This window comes from Condylostylus longicornis, unplaced genomic scaffold, assembly GCF_029603195.1.
Source record: "Condylostylus longicornis isolate FDR11 unplaced genomic scaffold, ASM2960319v2 ptg000031l, whole genome shotgun sequence".
NCBI classification, from domain to species: domain Eukaryota; kingdom Metazoa; phylum Arthropoda; class Insecta; order Diptera; family Dolichopodidae; genus Condylostylus; species Condylostylus longicornis.
In genome coordinates this window covers 4,139,125-4,157,380 of record NW_026578000.1, presented here as the reverse complement: position 1 = coordinate 4,157,380, position 18,256 = coordinate 4,139,125, and the positions used below count along the sequence as shown (strand labels likewise).

At 24.3% G+C, this 18,256-nt stretch overlaps 1 protein-coding gene across 1 annotated transcript in view; it reads left to right on the top strand.

Annotated features, from left to right (window-relative positions):
- The window catches only part of LOC129608235 (protein YIPF5), a 71,511-nt gene extending 53,710 nt beyond the window's left edge, over nt 1-17,801 (top strand). Inside the window, exons 5-7 of the mRNA XM_055519607.1 lie at nt 11,149-11,259; nt 12,673-12,857; nt 17,405-17,801. Coding sequence (XP_055375582.1) covers nt 11,149-11,259; nt 12,673-12,857; nt 17,405-17,567 — 459 coding nt within the window. The 3' untranslated portion in view covers nt 17,568-17,801. The remainder of the gene's footprint in view (nt 1-11,148; nt 11,260-12,672; nt 12,858-17,404) is intronic.
- Nucleotides 17,802-18,256: the final 455 nt, after the last annotated feature.

Below are 18,256 nucleotides of genomic sequence, written 5' to 3'. Positions count from 1 at the left end.
CAACACCTGATATATTCCAAAAAATGATCAATTCGGCTCATATCCAAAATTAACTCATATTTAAAATCTCATCGGAGTATAGGTTCAACCGAACTTGAGATACACGCGTGCACACACAGAGTGACAGAGAGGCACCAGGCAGACTGACCAACATCTCTCTAAAAACAGTTTATTTAGGCTTACTTACCATAAAAAAGTATGTTTCCAACGAAAACTTCGAACATATGTGAAATTTAGTGTGATCACATAACGTCGCTTGCTGTATGCAATATGGTTGGTAAAAATGTTTAATAAAACACAAATAAAATGTTTATTTATTTCGTTTGAAAAAAATGTATTTATTTACCAACAAACAGCATTGCATATTATACGGGAAGTATTGCAATCACGTTAAAAATCATATAGTGATATTTAAACCTAAATGTCGTTTTTTAGAAACGCGAAAATGTTTTTAAAGAGATGTGATGAGAGCAAAATGCTTTTATTATAATGAGTAGCTCCGGCTACACATGCTCCATAAAACCATTCCTAATAATACTTTACAGTGGTTATTGTAGATATTACTTTTTAAACATGTTTTGTCGGTTGTACATAACTGACACTTTCATATTTCATACCCAGAGTCATTTATTATTTTTCCTTATTTGTTATTTCAATTTTTTTTCTAATTTCATTTGCTATTATTTCTTAAGAAATATTTTTTTTTGTGATTTAATTTGGAACCATTAAAATTTATTATCTTGAATTCCCTTTATTTTCTTGAAGTGCCTACATACTCGTACAATAATATGTAAATATATTACAATAAAATCGTACCATTTCAACCACACACCTTTATATTTTTAATATTCTTAAATTTTATTGAATTTTTCAATAGCACTCAGAAATGATATAAAACGCTTACAACCAATATAAAGAGAATGAAAAAAAAAAATGAATACTTAAAGGAACTTGTGATTTTATTGTGATAATAATTGTATTGATGATACTATTGATATTGATCAATAGTGTGAAATTGTTAAAAGTTGTTGTGTTTCTATAATAAGTTATACGATAATTTAGTAGAAATGGATTAATTTGATAAGCAAAACAAAAATCGACTTGGATTTGTCTGGAGCTGTGTTATGCGAAATTTTGATTGGTGAAAATACTATTATATCAAAAGCTCTCAGTCAGGTGATTGGATATAGTATTTATAATTAGATATTTAAAGATGTGGTGCCCAAAAGTGTTCAAGACAGTTTAAGGTATGATAAAGCGAGATACTGTTGTCACAGCTTATCTTTGGACGCCAGAAAGTACATATTTTAAATTGTAATCTCAGTATATAAAACTGACGGCTAGTTCCTAATCTTCATGTACCTATTTGCGTTTCGTGTAATAAAGGAAATGACATGGGAACTCTAAAAGAATATCCCTAGGTATATACTTGTGTTTTGAGTATAATAACGGAAATGATAAGAAGAAGACGTTTTGCAATAAATAATAAGTGATTGCAGTGATAAGGAACGGGATATTTGGATAATTTTCTTTGTCCATATCACAAAATAGGAAAAATTACAATTTGAATGTACAATCTACAATCTGAGTTAGGAAGCTTTAGTAATCTGTTCCATATATTGCTTACGGATAAAATCCAAAATTGCTAAAAATTGGCACAAAGAATCAATAAATCATTTACATATATGAATTTATGTACGTAAAAGTTATTAATTTAGACATACGTGTATCCTAAAAATTCCATTTAAAATAAAGTTAGCAAATATTCAAACCAATCATCAAAGTTTTTTACCACCACCGAATTTAAATGTTTTGACTTTTTTTTGCATATTTTTTCAATGTGGTTTTTTGTTTTTTTTTTTTCGGTTTTTGTTGACTGACGCAATTTTTTAAATTTTTATTTCTTTTGTTTTTCCTGAGTTTTATTTGATTTTATTATTATTTGAGATATTGTAAAAAATGAAATTTTATGTGCTCTGCATTTTTTATTATCAGTGAACCCTAAAACAAAAAAAAAATTGAAACAAAACAAAATTGAAAAAAGAAAAAATGATTTAGGCACCCAACCCAATCCTCTACTTGTTAACACAGCTTGTTAACTTACATTTTTTTTTTTTGTTACGAGCTTAACACCTACACCTTGTTTGAGTATTTTTAGTTATTTATTGTATTTCGATCATGAGGAGGATAGGAGGATGAAAATTTAAACAAAAATTTCTTTTTGGGGTGAAATCGTAATTCTTTTTTCTGTTGGTTTACTGTAAAAAAAAAAATAAGAAAAATAAGGAAAAAAAATGTATAATAATTTTATTTTGTTGGCACTAAGAATTTGTTGAATAAATAATGAGATTATTTTGGTAAGAAAATTTACATATATTCACACATACTCGTCTTTTATACACATACATACCTAGTTTTAGGTGAATAGCTGTATTTTTAGCACTTTTCCAAAAAATTTTTTGAAAAAAGTGCTTATTAGTTTCACTCTGTCCGTCCGTCCGTCCGTCCGTCCGTCCGTCCGTCCGTCCGTCCGTCCGTCCGTCCGTCCGTCCGTCTGTCCGTGTGTCTGTTTACAAAACTTCTACACCTTTGAAGATAGAAAGCTGAAATTTAATACGTACATAGATCTTCACTAGAAACTTATTTCCGTAGAACAAAATTTTTACCTATCTCCCCCCCTCTAGAAGTTATACCCCCCCAAAACCCTAAAAATGGCCTTTTTTAAATATTTGTTGCAATGAAACCATAAGCATTTTTGAAATTTTGCAAACGCAGAAAGGCAGTGGCTTGCTTCCCCTTGCGCGGTATACTATAGTTCAACTTAAGAAAAACAAAATGGCCGCTCAAATTTACCGTTATTTAAAGTCCTTTTTTTCCAAATTTTTTGATGTCGTTTTTCTTCTAGACCCTGGACTGTAGAAGCTTGAAATTTTAGGAGCTTTTAGATATTAATAAATAGTTCATTTTGTTAGAAGAAAATTTTTTTCCATCTCCACCCCCTCTCAAGTTATCACCTCTTGAAATTCGTAAAATTTGAATTTTTGACACCTTATATTTCCGAAACCGCAAGCTTTTCCAAATTTTTATAAACCCAAAAAGCTAACGGTAAATTCCGTGAAATTAAAAAATATAATTATATTTCTTAACTCACACAATTAACCCTTAAAATCGAGCATTATGTTAACCCCTTTTTATATTAATTTTTGCTTTATTTCAAAGACTGCATATATGCGTCATCCTAAATATATGGAATCCTAGAAATAGTTTTGTATATGAATGAAAATAATTTTAATAGTGTGATAGCTATACATAGACTGTATTTAAAAGCAGAATTTTCACTTGTTGAAGGGAAAAGTGCTGCAATACAAACCATTGGTTTGACCCAACTTTATTTTTGTGCTCACTTCTATTTGATTTGACAAAATTTTATATATGTCACTTTTATGGATTTTGACACGATTGGAACATCAGTAAAATGTGTTTGTATGTAGGTGCGTGTTTGTACTTTGAATTATGAAAGAATTTTAAGAAAAACAATATTTTTCAAATATTATTTTTCTTTTCTTCTTTAATAGAATTTACACAAATATTTATTCTCTTACTTTATACGTATAATTTTTCTTTAAAAAATAAAAGATTTTTTTTTTATTAAAATTTAATTTTTTTTTAGAATTCATATAAATCACATAAAGATTTGTAAATAAAATTTTTAATATAGCAAATTTTTCGACTGAATTATACCGAATAGATGTGAATATGACTGAACAGATGACAGAACAGATATACTGAAATTTCTGATTATGGCACAGATTTATGTTTGCAATATTTAGTTCAATAGAAAGATAAGGGAAAGAAAAATTTTAATTTGACCAACGCACCGACCACTGTACCAGTGGTTTGAGCACTTGTTCTTCAACCGCAATGTCTTTGGTTCAAAACCTAGTTAAAATTTTCTGAATTATTTATTAAAATTAATTACCATATTTCCTAATGATATTATGAATTGAAGCAAAATATTTCACCATTTGGATCTCTTTAAGGTCTAACTTTCTGATTGTTCTTGGTCAGAATACCCTGAGTTGTGGGTGTTCATTTATGAAGACTTGCATTTTGTTTGTACAGTTTTTCTTTATTAACCAGGTATCATTTCCATATAAGGACAACGTTTTTACTCAGGTATCCCAAATGTCATGCTGGTGAGTTTTATACGATTTCCAATGGCTTTTTCAGTACTTCCATTCGTGACATCCTCAATTACTGTGTTGCTTATTTTTAGTGTAGCATTATTTCGAGTTTTAATTCTTGTATCTTTTTTCTAAACTCGTGTTTATTGTGAGATCGACAGGCTTTTGAGTTTATTCGTGAAAGTCCACCTAATATATCTGGCACTAGTTGTTACTCCACACATATTGAACAGAAGTGATGAATTCTGGCCTGATTCCGGTCCTCAATTTTATAATATTAACTATAATAAAAATAAAGCCATACTCACTTTGAATTAATTTTGTTTTTTTTCTAAATAACATTATAAAAAAAATTTAATTATTTTATTGACATTCTTTAATTGTCTTAATTAAAAGGAACGTTGTTAAAAAAAAGATTGTTAAAACAACAAAAAAAGTTGTTAAAATGAAAAAAGAAAGTTATTAAAATGCTATTCCACAACTTTTTTTTTTTTTTTTTGTTATAATTTTTCAGTTTAACATCTGATGTTTACCAGACATGAACATTGTAATTTTTCTAATATAATAATATTTCAATTATATATAAAATTAAAAACTTTATAGTATGTAAATGCATACATATACATACAAAAATTTCTATTTAAACAGAAATTTAACAGACAAAATTAAAGTAGAACGCAAAAGAAAAAGAAGACGAAAATATAAATTAACATGGGGCGCATAAATTTAAATCTTCCCTTATGTTAAAACATAAAAAAGAAAGAGAAAAACCTTTTGCAGATACCATAGAATAGCTTAAAATAAAATATCCTTAAAAGACAGCAAAAAAAAAATCAAAAGGAAAGGACACATTATTATTATACACTAAAAATAATGAATTCAGTCAACCAACATAGTTTTAGTTTGATAGTCCAGCAGATGTTGTTGGCTCCTTTGATGTTGTTCGCATTATATGCTATATGTGTATTTTGTTCAAATATATAGTTTTTAGATTTTAGAAATTTTTCGAACTTTTTATTAGTTTTGCCTAATTTTATAATTTTTTCTTATTTTTTTTTTTTTTGCAACAAGTTATGTTCATTTAAGTTTCTCCCTTGTACAAATTATTTTTTGTATTCTATATACATAAATACATGTACATAGATTTCTATTGGATTAAGAATGATGGGTGTATAAGTTGATGTCATCCTCCTGCTTTCATTTTTTTTTGTATTCATTCAGCTAATTGAACATAAAATCAGATGTTAAAATATTGTATTTATATAACATGATTTTGAATAAATGAATATTTGTATATAAATATGTATTCATTTATATATGCATACTTGTATATAGAGATATTTTCAATTCTGTCCAGACAGTTTTACAAAATTGATACTAAGTACAAGATATGTTGTTGTATAACATATTTAATGTCTAGTCATGAAATTAAAGATATGTCGAAATTTCTGTGTTTGTTCTATTCTCTATACAAATTTGTATAATTTTTTCGTTTTGCCTTTGCTCTATAATAGCTATACTCAACAAAATCGGAAAAAGAAAATTAGTATATGAAGAGGGAGAGGGTGGAGGGGGAGTGGAGGGACAAAATTCTATCAATGACGGTTTAAATGAAAATTTTATTATTTTTGTTTTTTTCTTTGTTGCTCCCTTGTAGAAATTATACACTGTTCTGTTATGTGATTTGTAAAAACTTTTCCACTTAACAATAATTTTTTTTTTTATAAAATTTTTGAAATTAGTTCATTTTTTAATGAATAAGATGCGAATTGAAATAAAAAAAAATAATTAAAATTAATTAAGTTTTTTTTTAAGTGTTTAATAAAGATTATGTCTCTATTGATTCAAGTACAATGTTATTGCTTTCGTTAATATAATAAAGTTAGATAAATTATTTTTTAAGTATACTGTAATAATTATTCTTGAGATGTTCTTAGTTTACACATTTCAGGCCAAGCTTCTTATTAAAATTTATTTTAAAGCTTTAATTTTCAACTTAAAAAATTAATAAATATTAAGAATATGCTGCCTAATTTTATCTTAATTTAAATTAATTATAAAAATTTTTCTTTTGAAATTTTTATTATCAAATCATTCTTATCGGAACTTTCGAATATTATAAAAATAGTTCTACCATTCTTTCAATTACAGCTTGATTATTTTATTTTTGAATGTTCCACTAGCATGCATCTATTAACCGGAATATGTTATATATGGAGTTGTTTATTACAAATTGGACAATAATTGGTTGAAATAGCTGTTGTGACTATGGTGAGTGTCACTTCATTTTGCAGTGTAAATGTACCATTTAACTACGGAAAACCTGTCATAAGTAGGTTCTAATCGAATGTTCGTTTACAGCGGGCCATTCTAAATCAGTCGGTTCTTTTCAGGAATCTGTTTAATTCCGCGATACTGTGGTTTGATACTTGGTCCAGCAAATGCGACAATCGAGTAGATAATCAAATTGCGTAATACGTAATGTAATTAAAAATCAAAAAATTGAGTTTACGTTTTTAATCTTGTTTGTTTTTATGATTTGCACACTAAGGGAATTACGTATGTTAACGCTAATAAATAGCGTTAAGGCAAAAGCGGTCTTTGGAAATTTGATTTGTTCGAAATGAAATTTAAGATAAAGTTTTAAAAGTGATTTGATGCTATAACAACAAGATCATTTGAATTAAATGGGTTAAGCTTAAACGTGAATTTAAACATAAACTTTCGGCAGATTATAATAGTGTTTGACGAGATTGAAGGAAAAAAAAGAAAAAAACTAGATAACTTTTTAGATAACTTTTTGTAACTGTTAAATACGAATTATACTGAAAAAATAAAAATGAGGTTCTTCTTCACGCTGATTATTTAATTTTAAGATTTTTGTTATAGTAATTGTCGAATTGTGTGGACAATTGTTATTATTGCTTGCTGGGGAATTTCTATTAATGTGATTTTCTATGTTTTGTCCTTTTTTTCTATTTGCGATATGTTTAAAATTGCTTTTTTCTTATTTTCTATATTTTTTTCCTTCCTTGTAATCGTTTTTATTTTTTTCTGGTATTTTTTTTTTTTGCTTAAATTGCCTTCTTATGTTATGCTCATACTTAATGTCATTTAAAAGATGTCATAAATGTCGTGGGCTTAGATACCAATACCGTTATTCTTATACTGACTTTTTCCTTCTATATGATTTTTTTTTTATTATTATTTGTTTTTTCTCCTCTGGTTGTAATTTTATCGTTCTATCAAAGAGCGAATGGATGGATTAAATTTTGGTTTTTGGGGTCTTTAGCTAATAGTTTGCCAGTTAATGGTCATTTTTACTGTTTAATTGTTTTTGTAATAAAAAAAAGAAACATAAGCCTGTCTTTTTGTTTTAACATTCTTTACTTTATATTCTTTTTTATATTTCTGTTAATTTTTATTACATATATATTGGTATTTATTACTGTTATGAGCTTAATATTGAGGGTATTTAATTGGTCTATAAAAATAGGTCTATTTTTATTTTTCTAATTAAATTATTTGGTTATAAAAGTGAATTTCTCTTTTTTTTTTTTGGTGGTAATTTAAATGTATGAACTGTAGAAATAATAAAAAAATAATAATAAGAAAAGAAAAAGGGTATATTAAGCAATAATTGAATTTCTTTTGTTTGATTTTATATAGGGGAATTTTTTTTTTTATTAAAGTACTTGGGTAAATTTTATATTATAGAGGAAAATAATTGTACATACATAATTTTCTTTAAGAAAATTTAAGTATTTTTTTAGCTCAGTACAATAAAGTTGTATATGATTACAAAATTATAATAAAAGATTCTGTAATTAGAAGATCATTTTATTAATTTTAGCATTTTAAAATATAAATTTGAAATACAAGTTTTTATAAAATTTAAAATTTTAGTTTGAAGAAAAAAATTAAATTTTTTCAATTAGCAATGTTGCATATGATTTTAATTGGTAATGTTGAAAGATTGCAACGTTGAAAGATTGCAACGTTGTGATTCAATTATAGACCGCACTATGTATGAATTTAATGTTTTCCATTATAAAGTAAATGAATGTGGTAAATTTGCAGTATGTAGACTAATTTGTAGATTGGCAGGTTTGTTCAGCGAGGGTAATAGTGAATCACGGCTGCAAGGGCGGGACATGCTTTACAACACCCATTTGAGGCCAATCAACTCTCCTTATGAACTGGAGCACATTTCAGGTCTGGATGGCCACAAGTTTGCGCCACCTTGAGAGCAAATCCTCTCAGTATCTTTCTTCTGGTTTGAGCGAGTTCATCACACCCTCCAAGAAAGTGCACTGAGGTTTCCTTATCCATCACACAGAAACTGGTCTTCAAAATTCACCGTATTCGCTCTTGTCCCTTTCTTAATTCTCAACAAACAGTATATGGTTTGAATATATAAAAGGACTCAGGCCCAAGGAGAGGTGTGCCAACCACTCTCCTGCCAGCGTATTATCTGCTTTATTTTTTCTACACCCGATATAGAACAAACGGGTTGTGCCCACCTAATTTATTAAGGATTTAAATTCAATTACATACTGTCGCAGAGGATACTGAAAATGAATTCGGCGCTTTATTGTATGTGATAATAGTGTTTGTGATAATTTGTGTAATTTTGTGTAATTGATACGTGATAAATTTTTGTAGAAGAAATTTATCAGAAAACCATTTGTGATAACGGAAAAGTCCTAAAGGTATTCAGTTATAAATAAATTGTTAATTTTTTATTTTACTTTACTAATTGCAATATAGCTAGTTAATAACTCCTTCGGTCTATACAAATGAAATATAAAAAAAGTTAAAATTAAAATTTCTGCGTTAATATCAATTTATTTTTATTAAAATTTTGTAAAATAATTATTTTTGGTTTTTATTTCAATTCAATTAAAATCAGATTTTTATTTATTTTTAACTCAATTATTTTCATTGGAATGCACAATATCCAAAAAAAAAAAAACAAGAAAATTGTAAATGAAGAAAAAATAAATTGTTTTTTTTATATATTTATTTTACAGTAATTAATATTAATAATCTCAACAATATTTTGATCCATTCTTTTGCATATTAAAAGGAAAAAAATATCCTTTTTTATGCAATAATAATAATAAGGGCATATTAGAATAAAAGAAAAAAAAATTTTGCTTTGTAATCAATATTACGAAAGAAATCAAAGAAAGAATGAAAAAGGAAAAGAAAATGTAGATAATTTCAAATTATTAAAATTGAATTAAAATAATATTTTTTTTTTAAATTAAAAAACAAAAGAGATAAAATTATCTCAAAAGAACAATTTTTTTGATTTTAATAAAATTATTGTTAATTTAAAGAATTAAGATTTTTTTAACAAAAGAATCAAAAGACGTTTTTTGTTTTGTATTTGTTTTTGCTCTAACATTGATGACATGACCGTAATTAAAATAATTGTTGTCCGAATTTTTTGTTTTCCCAAAGGGAGAAAATATTTCTGTTACCTCCTTCTCTCTTTTTTTTTTTTTTATTACCTTTTTTTCTACATTGAATATTAAAAATATTAATATATTAATAATTAAGGATAATTAAATTAAATTTTCATTATGGAGTTTTTCTTTTAAAACATATTTTTTTTTTTTTTTTTGTTAATAGGATAGGGGTTCTATAAATGTGGAAAAAATTTTGAGTTAAAATAAAATTTTTTTTTTGTATTAACCCATTTGCTACCATTAATTGTACCCATTTAAGTACTTGTCCGCCCGTCCGTGGATATGTTTACAAAAGTTCAACATCTTTGAAAATAGAAGGCTGACATCTCATGTGTATACTCGTATAGATCTTTAATAAAAATTTAGAAGAAAATTTTTACCTATATCATCCCTCTAAAAATTATAACCCCCCCCAATAATTATACTCTCATCCAAAATGTATGCAATATCTGCAATATTTTCGTATGAGAATGAACGTAATTTTAAAAATATAATTTTAATGTTTCTTTTTAAAAGCAGTATTTGGACTTGTTGAAGGGAAAATTGCCAAATCATAAATCACTGGTTTGATCCAACTTTATTTTTTGTATGAAATTAAAAAATTTGAAGGTGTTCAGCAAAATCGAGAGACTCCGATTTGAATGGGTTAAAACGAATAGAAAAAAATTTGAATTTGCTCTTTTTATTAGGAAGGTAGCTTTTTGGAAGGCTTTTGCTCTTTGTTTTTAAACAAAAAGCTCAAACGATCTCAATGTAAAGCGAAGTTTTTATATATGACATATGAGAAGTTATTTTCTGTGTTTGAAAATACTAATAATTTTTGACTCTTTTTTGACTTTCGTTTATAAATTTGTATGTTATTTATTTTGTGCTTTTCAAGATTTTCCCGAAATTTCCCGAAAAATAATTCCCGAAAAAATTCCTTAAGTTTAAGGAAACAAAAAAAAAAAATTGCCTTAAAGGGTCAGTCATCTTTAATACGCCTATGAAAATATAATTGTTTTTTTTTTTAAGACCATATGGTAACCCCAAAATAAAACTATTAAAAATTATTAATGAAATTTTTCTTTGGTTTTTGTATATTTTGAAATAAAAATATTAATATTTTTTTTTAATATAAAAAATAAAAATAACAAAGAAAGCATTAAAAAAGGATTCTTAATTGTAATTAGATTTAGTTTTAATGCAGTTAATTAGCATAAAATAATAATTGTTTAATTTGTATTGTATATAATGGATTTTTATTGTATATAATTGGGTGAGGGGGAAGAGGAAGAGGGGATATTAAGGCAACATAGGGGTGAATTTAGAAATAAAAGAAAATTAAAAGAAATGAAAATTAAATTTTTATTCTATTTTTATATTATTCTTTTGTGCCTTTTTTTTTTTTATTAATATTATTTTTAATAATTTTAATTAATTTTTTTTTTTATTTTCATCCCTTTTAATATTTCATCTCTTTTTTTTTTTTTTGTTTGTATTTTTAGACTTTGTCAGTCTTAAATCCATTTAGAACAACAGAACAAAGTATATTACAGGATACTGATATGGCTGGACCATTAGCTTTTTGTTTAGCATTAGGAGGATTCTTATTATTGGTATGTAAATTTTTTGTTTTTAAATCATATAAATATGTATTTTGTAAGGTAAAGCATGTATATTCTGTTGTATGAATAATTATGTATTATGAATTATTATAATATTTTAATTTTTATTAATAATATAAATTTTCATTGTGTATACAATATTCTCCCATACACTTGATCAAGAACAGTGTGATATTTTTATATTAATTTTTTTATATAATTATTTTTAATTTTTTAAATTTATTTTTAAAACACTATTATATTTCGTAAGGTAAATGCTACAACTAGATAACTCGAAAATTTTATATTTTTACATAATTAACTTAGGCGTCATAAAATCGTATGCTCTTTCACAAAGAAATTATTTTTCTCAGTGTGTCAATGTTTTTACAGACTTTTAAATTACTTCGAACAATTTTTTTTTGAAATTTATTTTTGAAACATTGCTAAAAGAAATAAAAAAATCTATGAAATACACTGAGATAAATATTTATATAGATATCAAATACACTGAGAAAAAAACTAAGTTGATTTTACAAGAAAAAATTGAAAAAAAATATTGAAATATTCTTTATTAAAATTTCATTAATTTGTGAAGCAAGTATCATAGAAATATGGATTTTTGGGAAAACACGTCTTTTCAAATCAGTTTTACTTTCGTTTTATGACAAGTCAACTTACAATAAATTTGAATGAGAAATACTCCACGGTGTATATCATGTAAAGTGACTGTGATTATTCGTTTTCTGAGTAAAAAAATTTTCATTTATTTTATTTTCATACATGATACAACTAATATATTATATAAGCATAAACATAATACGGATATAAACATAAGTAAAAAGGATCATATTTAATAAAATGCAAAAAATATTGTATTTTTGCTTCTGTTTTTTTTTTAATATTTATTTTAGCTCTTGTTGTTTTTGTATTATTAAAATGGCAAACCTTCATTAGCCATATAACAAAGAAAAAGAAAAAAATATTTTCTTTTCTATTGTATTTCATTTGAAGCTCATATATCGAATGAATAAATACAGAAATGAAAAAAAATATAAAATATGAATAAATAATTAATAAATTCACTACTCATTCATTACAATTTTTTTCTTCACATTCACATATATTGATATGTTCTTTCATTTTATTTTAAAATGAATTATACATATAACATGAATACAATAATGAATTCATACATGTATTAAAAAATACATATATATATTATTATATACAACATCCATAATGTTTGATAAGTTTGAAAATATCGGACTGTTTTTCGGACCCTTAATTTTTTCCATTTCTTTTTTTTTTTGCTTCTTTATTTTTACATACAATATTAAAATTTTTTTTATTTTCATTCTTTTCTTCTTGTATTAATTACTTTTTATTTACATACTCGTAATATTTATTTTTATTTTATTTTAGAGCGGGAAAGTAACATTCTCATATATATATGGAATTGGTACGTTAGGATCACTAGCATTTTATTGTCTATTATCATTGATGGCAACACAAGCTACTGTTACATTCGGTGCTGTTGTATCAGTTCTCGGTTATTGTCTATTACCAATGGTTTTGTTGTCTGGTATTAATGTTTTCTTTACAATTCAGTAAGTATATATTTATGTATATATTTTTTTAAATTACGTATTCAATATGGTATTTTATGATTATATTTTTTTTTCCTTTTATGTATCAATATTGATAATAACTTTTTGTTATACACATTTATTTCTTAATTTAATGCTCCTTGCTTTGTTAAAATAAAAACAATATGTATTAATTTAAATATGTAGAAAGATTTACAAATGCACAGTACTTGCAAAAAGAAAGTGAATAATTTTTTTTTTTGAACTTAATTTAATTTCGAACTTAATACATCTTCTACCCGGTTATGTGCTGTTAAGTACTGCTATTTTACTGCATTCTCAGATTTTTGTTATTTAATGTATGGGGAATTTTTAAAATTGGCCGAGGCTTTATAATTTCAAATCGCGGGAAATTTAAGAATCCATTTTTTTTCGACAATGACTGTACATTTTCTTTATTATTTTATGATTAAACAAAAATGTTTTTTGTTTTACCAATATTGTAAAAAAAAAATTTTTTTTTACAACTTTTTTTTTAATAGGGTATAATTTTTGTACAATAATAATAGTAAAATTTATGGTAGTTTGAGTATTATAATAAATTTTATATTTTTATCTTTTATTTTGTTTGACAAGACAAAAAATCATTTACGTTATATGTATACAGGATGTCTGGTATCAAAGTGCATTTCTTTTGTGTCGGACAGGTCTATTATTAAATATGATTTGGAAACCTTAGAATAAAGGATATTAGAATATTTTAGTTATAATTTCTTTGAATTTCGGAATCACATGATCTTATAAATCGAAAAATTTGCAATTTTAACTTTTCGTTTTTAAAAAACGTTATGTTTCAAAGCGACGTAACCCTAATGCAGCAAGTTAATTCTCAAATGCAACGTTACTTTAACATAGCCGGTAACCTTGTTAAACTAAGTCTTATTACTACCTCTGTTTCTAGTTTCGTAGATGTTCAATTCAATAATTTAATTTCCCTTTCATATGAAAAAATTGAAGACCCAAAGAAAATCATCTGGTATTTTTCATTGATACATCAAGAAACTCGTTTTTGAGCCGTATGTCATTTTTAATTTGATTTCAAAAATTTTTTGATATATAAAAATTACCGCAGACTCTGTACACATATTCATACATGTGTTACTATTAAAAAATTTTTTTTAATGCGTTTGATTTAAAGTCAAAGATTTGTTGAACCTGAAATTTCATTTTTAATGACAATATAATATGCAATTTGTTGGTAGGTGTTTTTCTCTTAAATTATAAAGTGCATTGATTTATTAAAAGAAATTTTAATCAAAATTGTAATAAGTTCATTTATTTTAAATAAAGCAAATAATTAAAGTAATAAAAAAGAATATTTCATTAAATTAAAATAAATTTTGCTTATATGATTATGGTTTTTATTGCTATTGGAAGGAATTCAAGAGGAACGATTAAAAATTATGTTATACATATTTTAATTAAATTATTTGCAAATTACATTAAGAAAAAAAATTTTAAATAGAAATTTTAGATATTTGTTGTAGTATGAAATGAATTATACGTTAATGTTCGAGAGCAAATGAATGTTTGAATGAGAATAATGATGTTTGATTGTTATTATTGATGTTGGTGTTCGAATGCACATAGTTTGTTAATTTAATAAATATTTTTTTTTATCACTTTCATTTAAATTTCTATTTAAATATTTGTATAAATGAAATGAAAATTATCAAAATTATTAAATTTCAAAACGTCCTTTAAAATTTTAGGGTTATACTTAATTTAAGTAAACCATATGATTTTAAATCAATGAACTTTAATTAGTTTTACATATATTCATAAATTTTTATTTATATTGTTGTGATTCATTTCAAAAATTGTAATTATAAAATATTTAAAAATAAAAAAATATAAAAATTCATTTTGTTTGTAAACAACTGAATTGTTAAATCAAAAAATAATTTTTTATTTGTTTATAATTTTCACATTTTCTTTTTTGTTTTTAGTGAAATTCAATCAAGTAAAAATTAATTTTTGTTTAATAATAAAAAAAAAATACAAATTTAAAATTTTATTTTTTTTTTCTCAATTTTAACACCAACAATCAATAATTTTTCGTGGTTCGTATACACAATGTTTGATGAATAAAATTTCATATTTTATAATATTTTTTTCCATTTTTATCAAAAAATAATAAAATATAAATTTTAAAAATAAATATTACAATATGTGAGTTCGAAAAACAAAAAAAAATATATATGTGTATGTATATTGTTGATATTAAAAAAAAAAATTAAAATAAATATCATCACAAAACTACATGAGCGAGAATATATGAGTGGGATTGAAAGAGAACCATTTTAGATTAAAAATAAAACAGCGGTTGATTAAAATACTCATAAATATACAAAAGAACCGGGATATAAATACATTTGTATTTATTTAAGTATATACATATACATACGCACGTATACATATGTACTATTAAATATTTGCAATGATAACGAGAATTCAATATAGTAACAATTTTAAGAGTCCATTTTAAAAATAAAATAAAATTTTGTATATATATAATATAAATATATATATATATATAGTCTATATTCAATATAATATTCTAATTTTCGATATTCCAGTCATGTATATGTATATATTTTAAATTTTTCTATCGATTTCTATTTCAAATGTTTATAAAAACAAAGAAGAATTTTGTAAAATTTTCAAATATTATTTTGATATTTCAAAAATAGGAGAATTTTATATGAATTGTAAAAATATTTTCAATTTTATTTTAGTTTAATTTTAATTAAATTATTCAAAGGATGTAATAAAGAGTTAAAAACTAAGATTTTTGTGTAGAGAAATTTTTTATAACACTCTAATAAAATTATCAGTTTTATAAAATTTATAGTTTCCATATATAATTTTATTTATTAGATTTGAGAAATTTAATTGCTAATCTGAATAAAATTTAAGATTTGAAAATTTGACAATAAGTCATTGTAATTCAACTTAATGATAGAATTTATGCCTTTGGTAAGTTTCTAAATAGCTCAGATATTTTTGATCGGAACTAAATTTATTTTTTATTGCTACATTGCTGTACTTATCTAGAAAATTTAATTTTAATCCTAGTCTATGCACTTGAATTATATACTTAAAATAACAACAGATTCTATCATTTAACTTCAATATTAGAACAGGATACGGCAAATCAATATTTTGCTATAAAATCTATTTTAATGGGTAAAATCATTTTTTTGAATTCTGAAGCCAATTTTCTGCCAAATTTTTGATATACTCGTACAATAGTTTTTATAATTGATAATATGAAGAGTTTAATTAAGAATTTTTAATTGATCTTCCATTTTTGGCAGATCTATTTTTTTTTTCTTATTTTTTAAATGTACTAAGTCTAATGAACATGAAATTTTTGTAGAAGATGCAAATATTATTTGGTAAAATTTGCTTAAAAAATTTATTGCTATAATTTTAAAAATATTTTTATAACTTGGTAAAATTATGATTTTTTTTTTTTGTACTCATGAATTAATTTTTCCCATATTTTTTTCGAAATTATTTGAGAAATTAATGTTTTACAGTTTCAATTTATGTATTATGTACGATAGAAGAATAAATTTTATAGAAAATTTTACAGATTAAAAGTCAAAAAATCCTCTACAAATTCCTTAAATTTTTTTTTTATTTTTCTCTCTTTTAGAAAATATAAATTTTAAATATCGGACTTCACGTACAAAATATGATTTTTGTATATTTATAGTTCAAATTACTAAATCATATTAATCTAGTCCTAGTGCTTGATATAAAAATTCTTTGCGTGACGTTTTTCGTTTTAATTTTATTTTTATAATATTCAATTATATATAGGGTGATTCATGTTGTTTTTTCTTGTGAATGGATTATAATTGAAGTGAAATTATAAAGAGAGTTTTGAGAATATTTTCGAATAGAAATAATTGGAATAGTTTAGGAACCAGTTGCAGATGTAAAGTTATTGGAAACACTATAAAATCATTTATCGGGTTGTTTGCAGCCGTACTCTTTATGTGTTTGGAGAACCTTTTTTTTATTTAGAGAAGGAACTCATATAAGGAGCGTAATCTCAAATTCCATGCAATGCTTCATTAAAATAAACATTATCAGAAACTTACTACGCCCATTTGCTATAATTAAATATACAAAATTTTAGATTGCAATTAATATAAGACTTGTGGTTAAGAAGCGTTCTTGTACTTGCATTTTGTTATGACAAGTATATAAAATTTTTTGTTAATTTCAAAATTTCAATCTAAATTCAATACTCATATACGCTTTCAAAATATTTTATATTGAATCACTCTATATACTAAACTGTGTATTTGTTAACTGTCGTGTATATGTAAAATACTTTGTAATACTACAGGCATATTACACTCCTCAAAATTTTAAATGAAAAAATTAAAAAAAATCTTTCCAGTTTTTTTCCTCATTTTTTTTTCTCTTTTAATTTTTTATTTTAACTAATGTTTTTGTTTCTTTTTTTTTCTTATTTTGCATATTTATAGGGGACCATTTGGATTAATTTTAACCGGAATTTCGATTTTATGGTGTGCGATATCAGCTTCAAAACTTTTTGTCACAGCATATTCTATGGATCATCAGCAAGTTTTGGTTGCGTATCCTTGTGCATTATTATATGGTGTTTTTGCTTTGATTACAATTTTTTAAAAAGCAAAAATTTTAATGGAGGAATAGAAAAAGAAACTTGAGAGAATATAAAAACTGAAACAAAAAAAAAAAAAAACAAATAACGAAGTGAACGAAATAAAACCGGAAACAATTTTAGAAAATAAATTTACAAAATTCAAAAAAAGAAAATTGGTTAAAAAATACAGAAAAATTAAAAAAAAAAATGAAAATGTAAATTTGTAAAAATAATAAAAAAAAAAAACAAATGAAAAACATACAAAACGTGAGAAAATATTTTTATAATTCAATGTAATTTTATCTTTAACATTATTATATTGCATATATATAGGCGCATATCTAAATATGCTTGTATTCCTGTACGTACATAGAAATAGAATTGTATTTAAATAGAGTTATTTAAGTGTAACCAATGGAAAGGCAAATGTTTTGTAATTTTCATATTAAAAATTTATTTTATATGGCATTGTAAAATTCGTTTAAGTATAGTTAAAATTTTTTTTATATATTTTTTAATTTCGTTAAAAAAAAAATGTAGAAGTACGTTAATTTATTCAGCGCTATTGGGCATTAAACATTAGTTATGGATTTTTTTTTGTTTGATCATAATAGGATTCTGTTATTTCCATTAAATGAAACCCATGGACGTTTTTAGCATCTAAGTTTCATTAAATTTTTAACAAATCAAATAAAATCCATTCACAATGTTT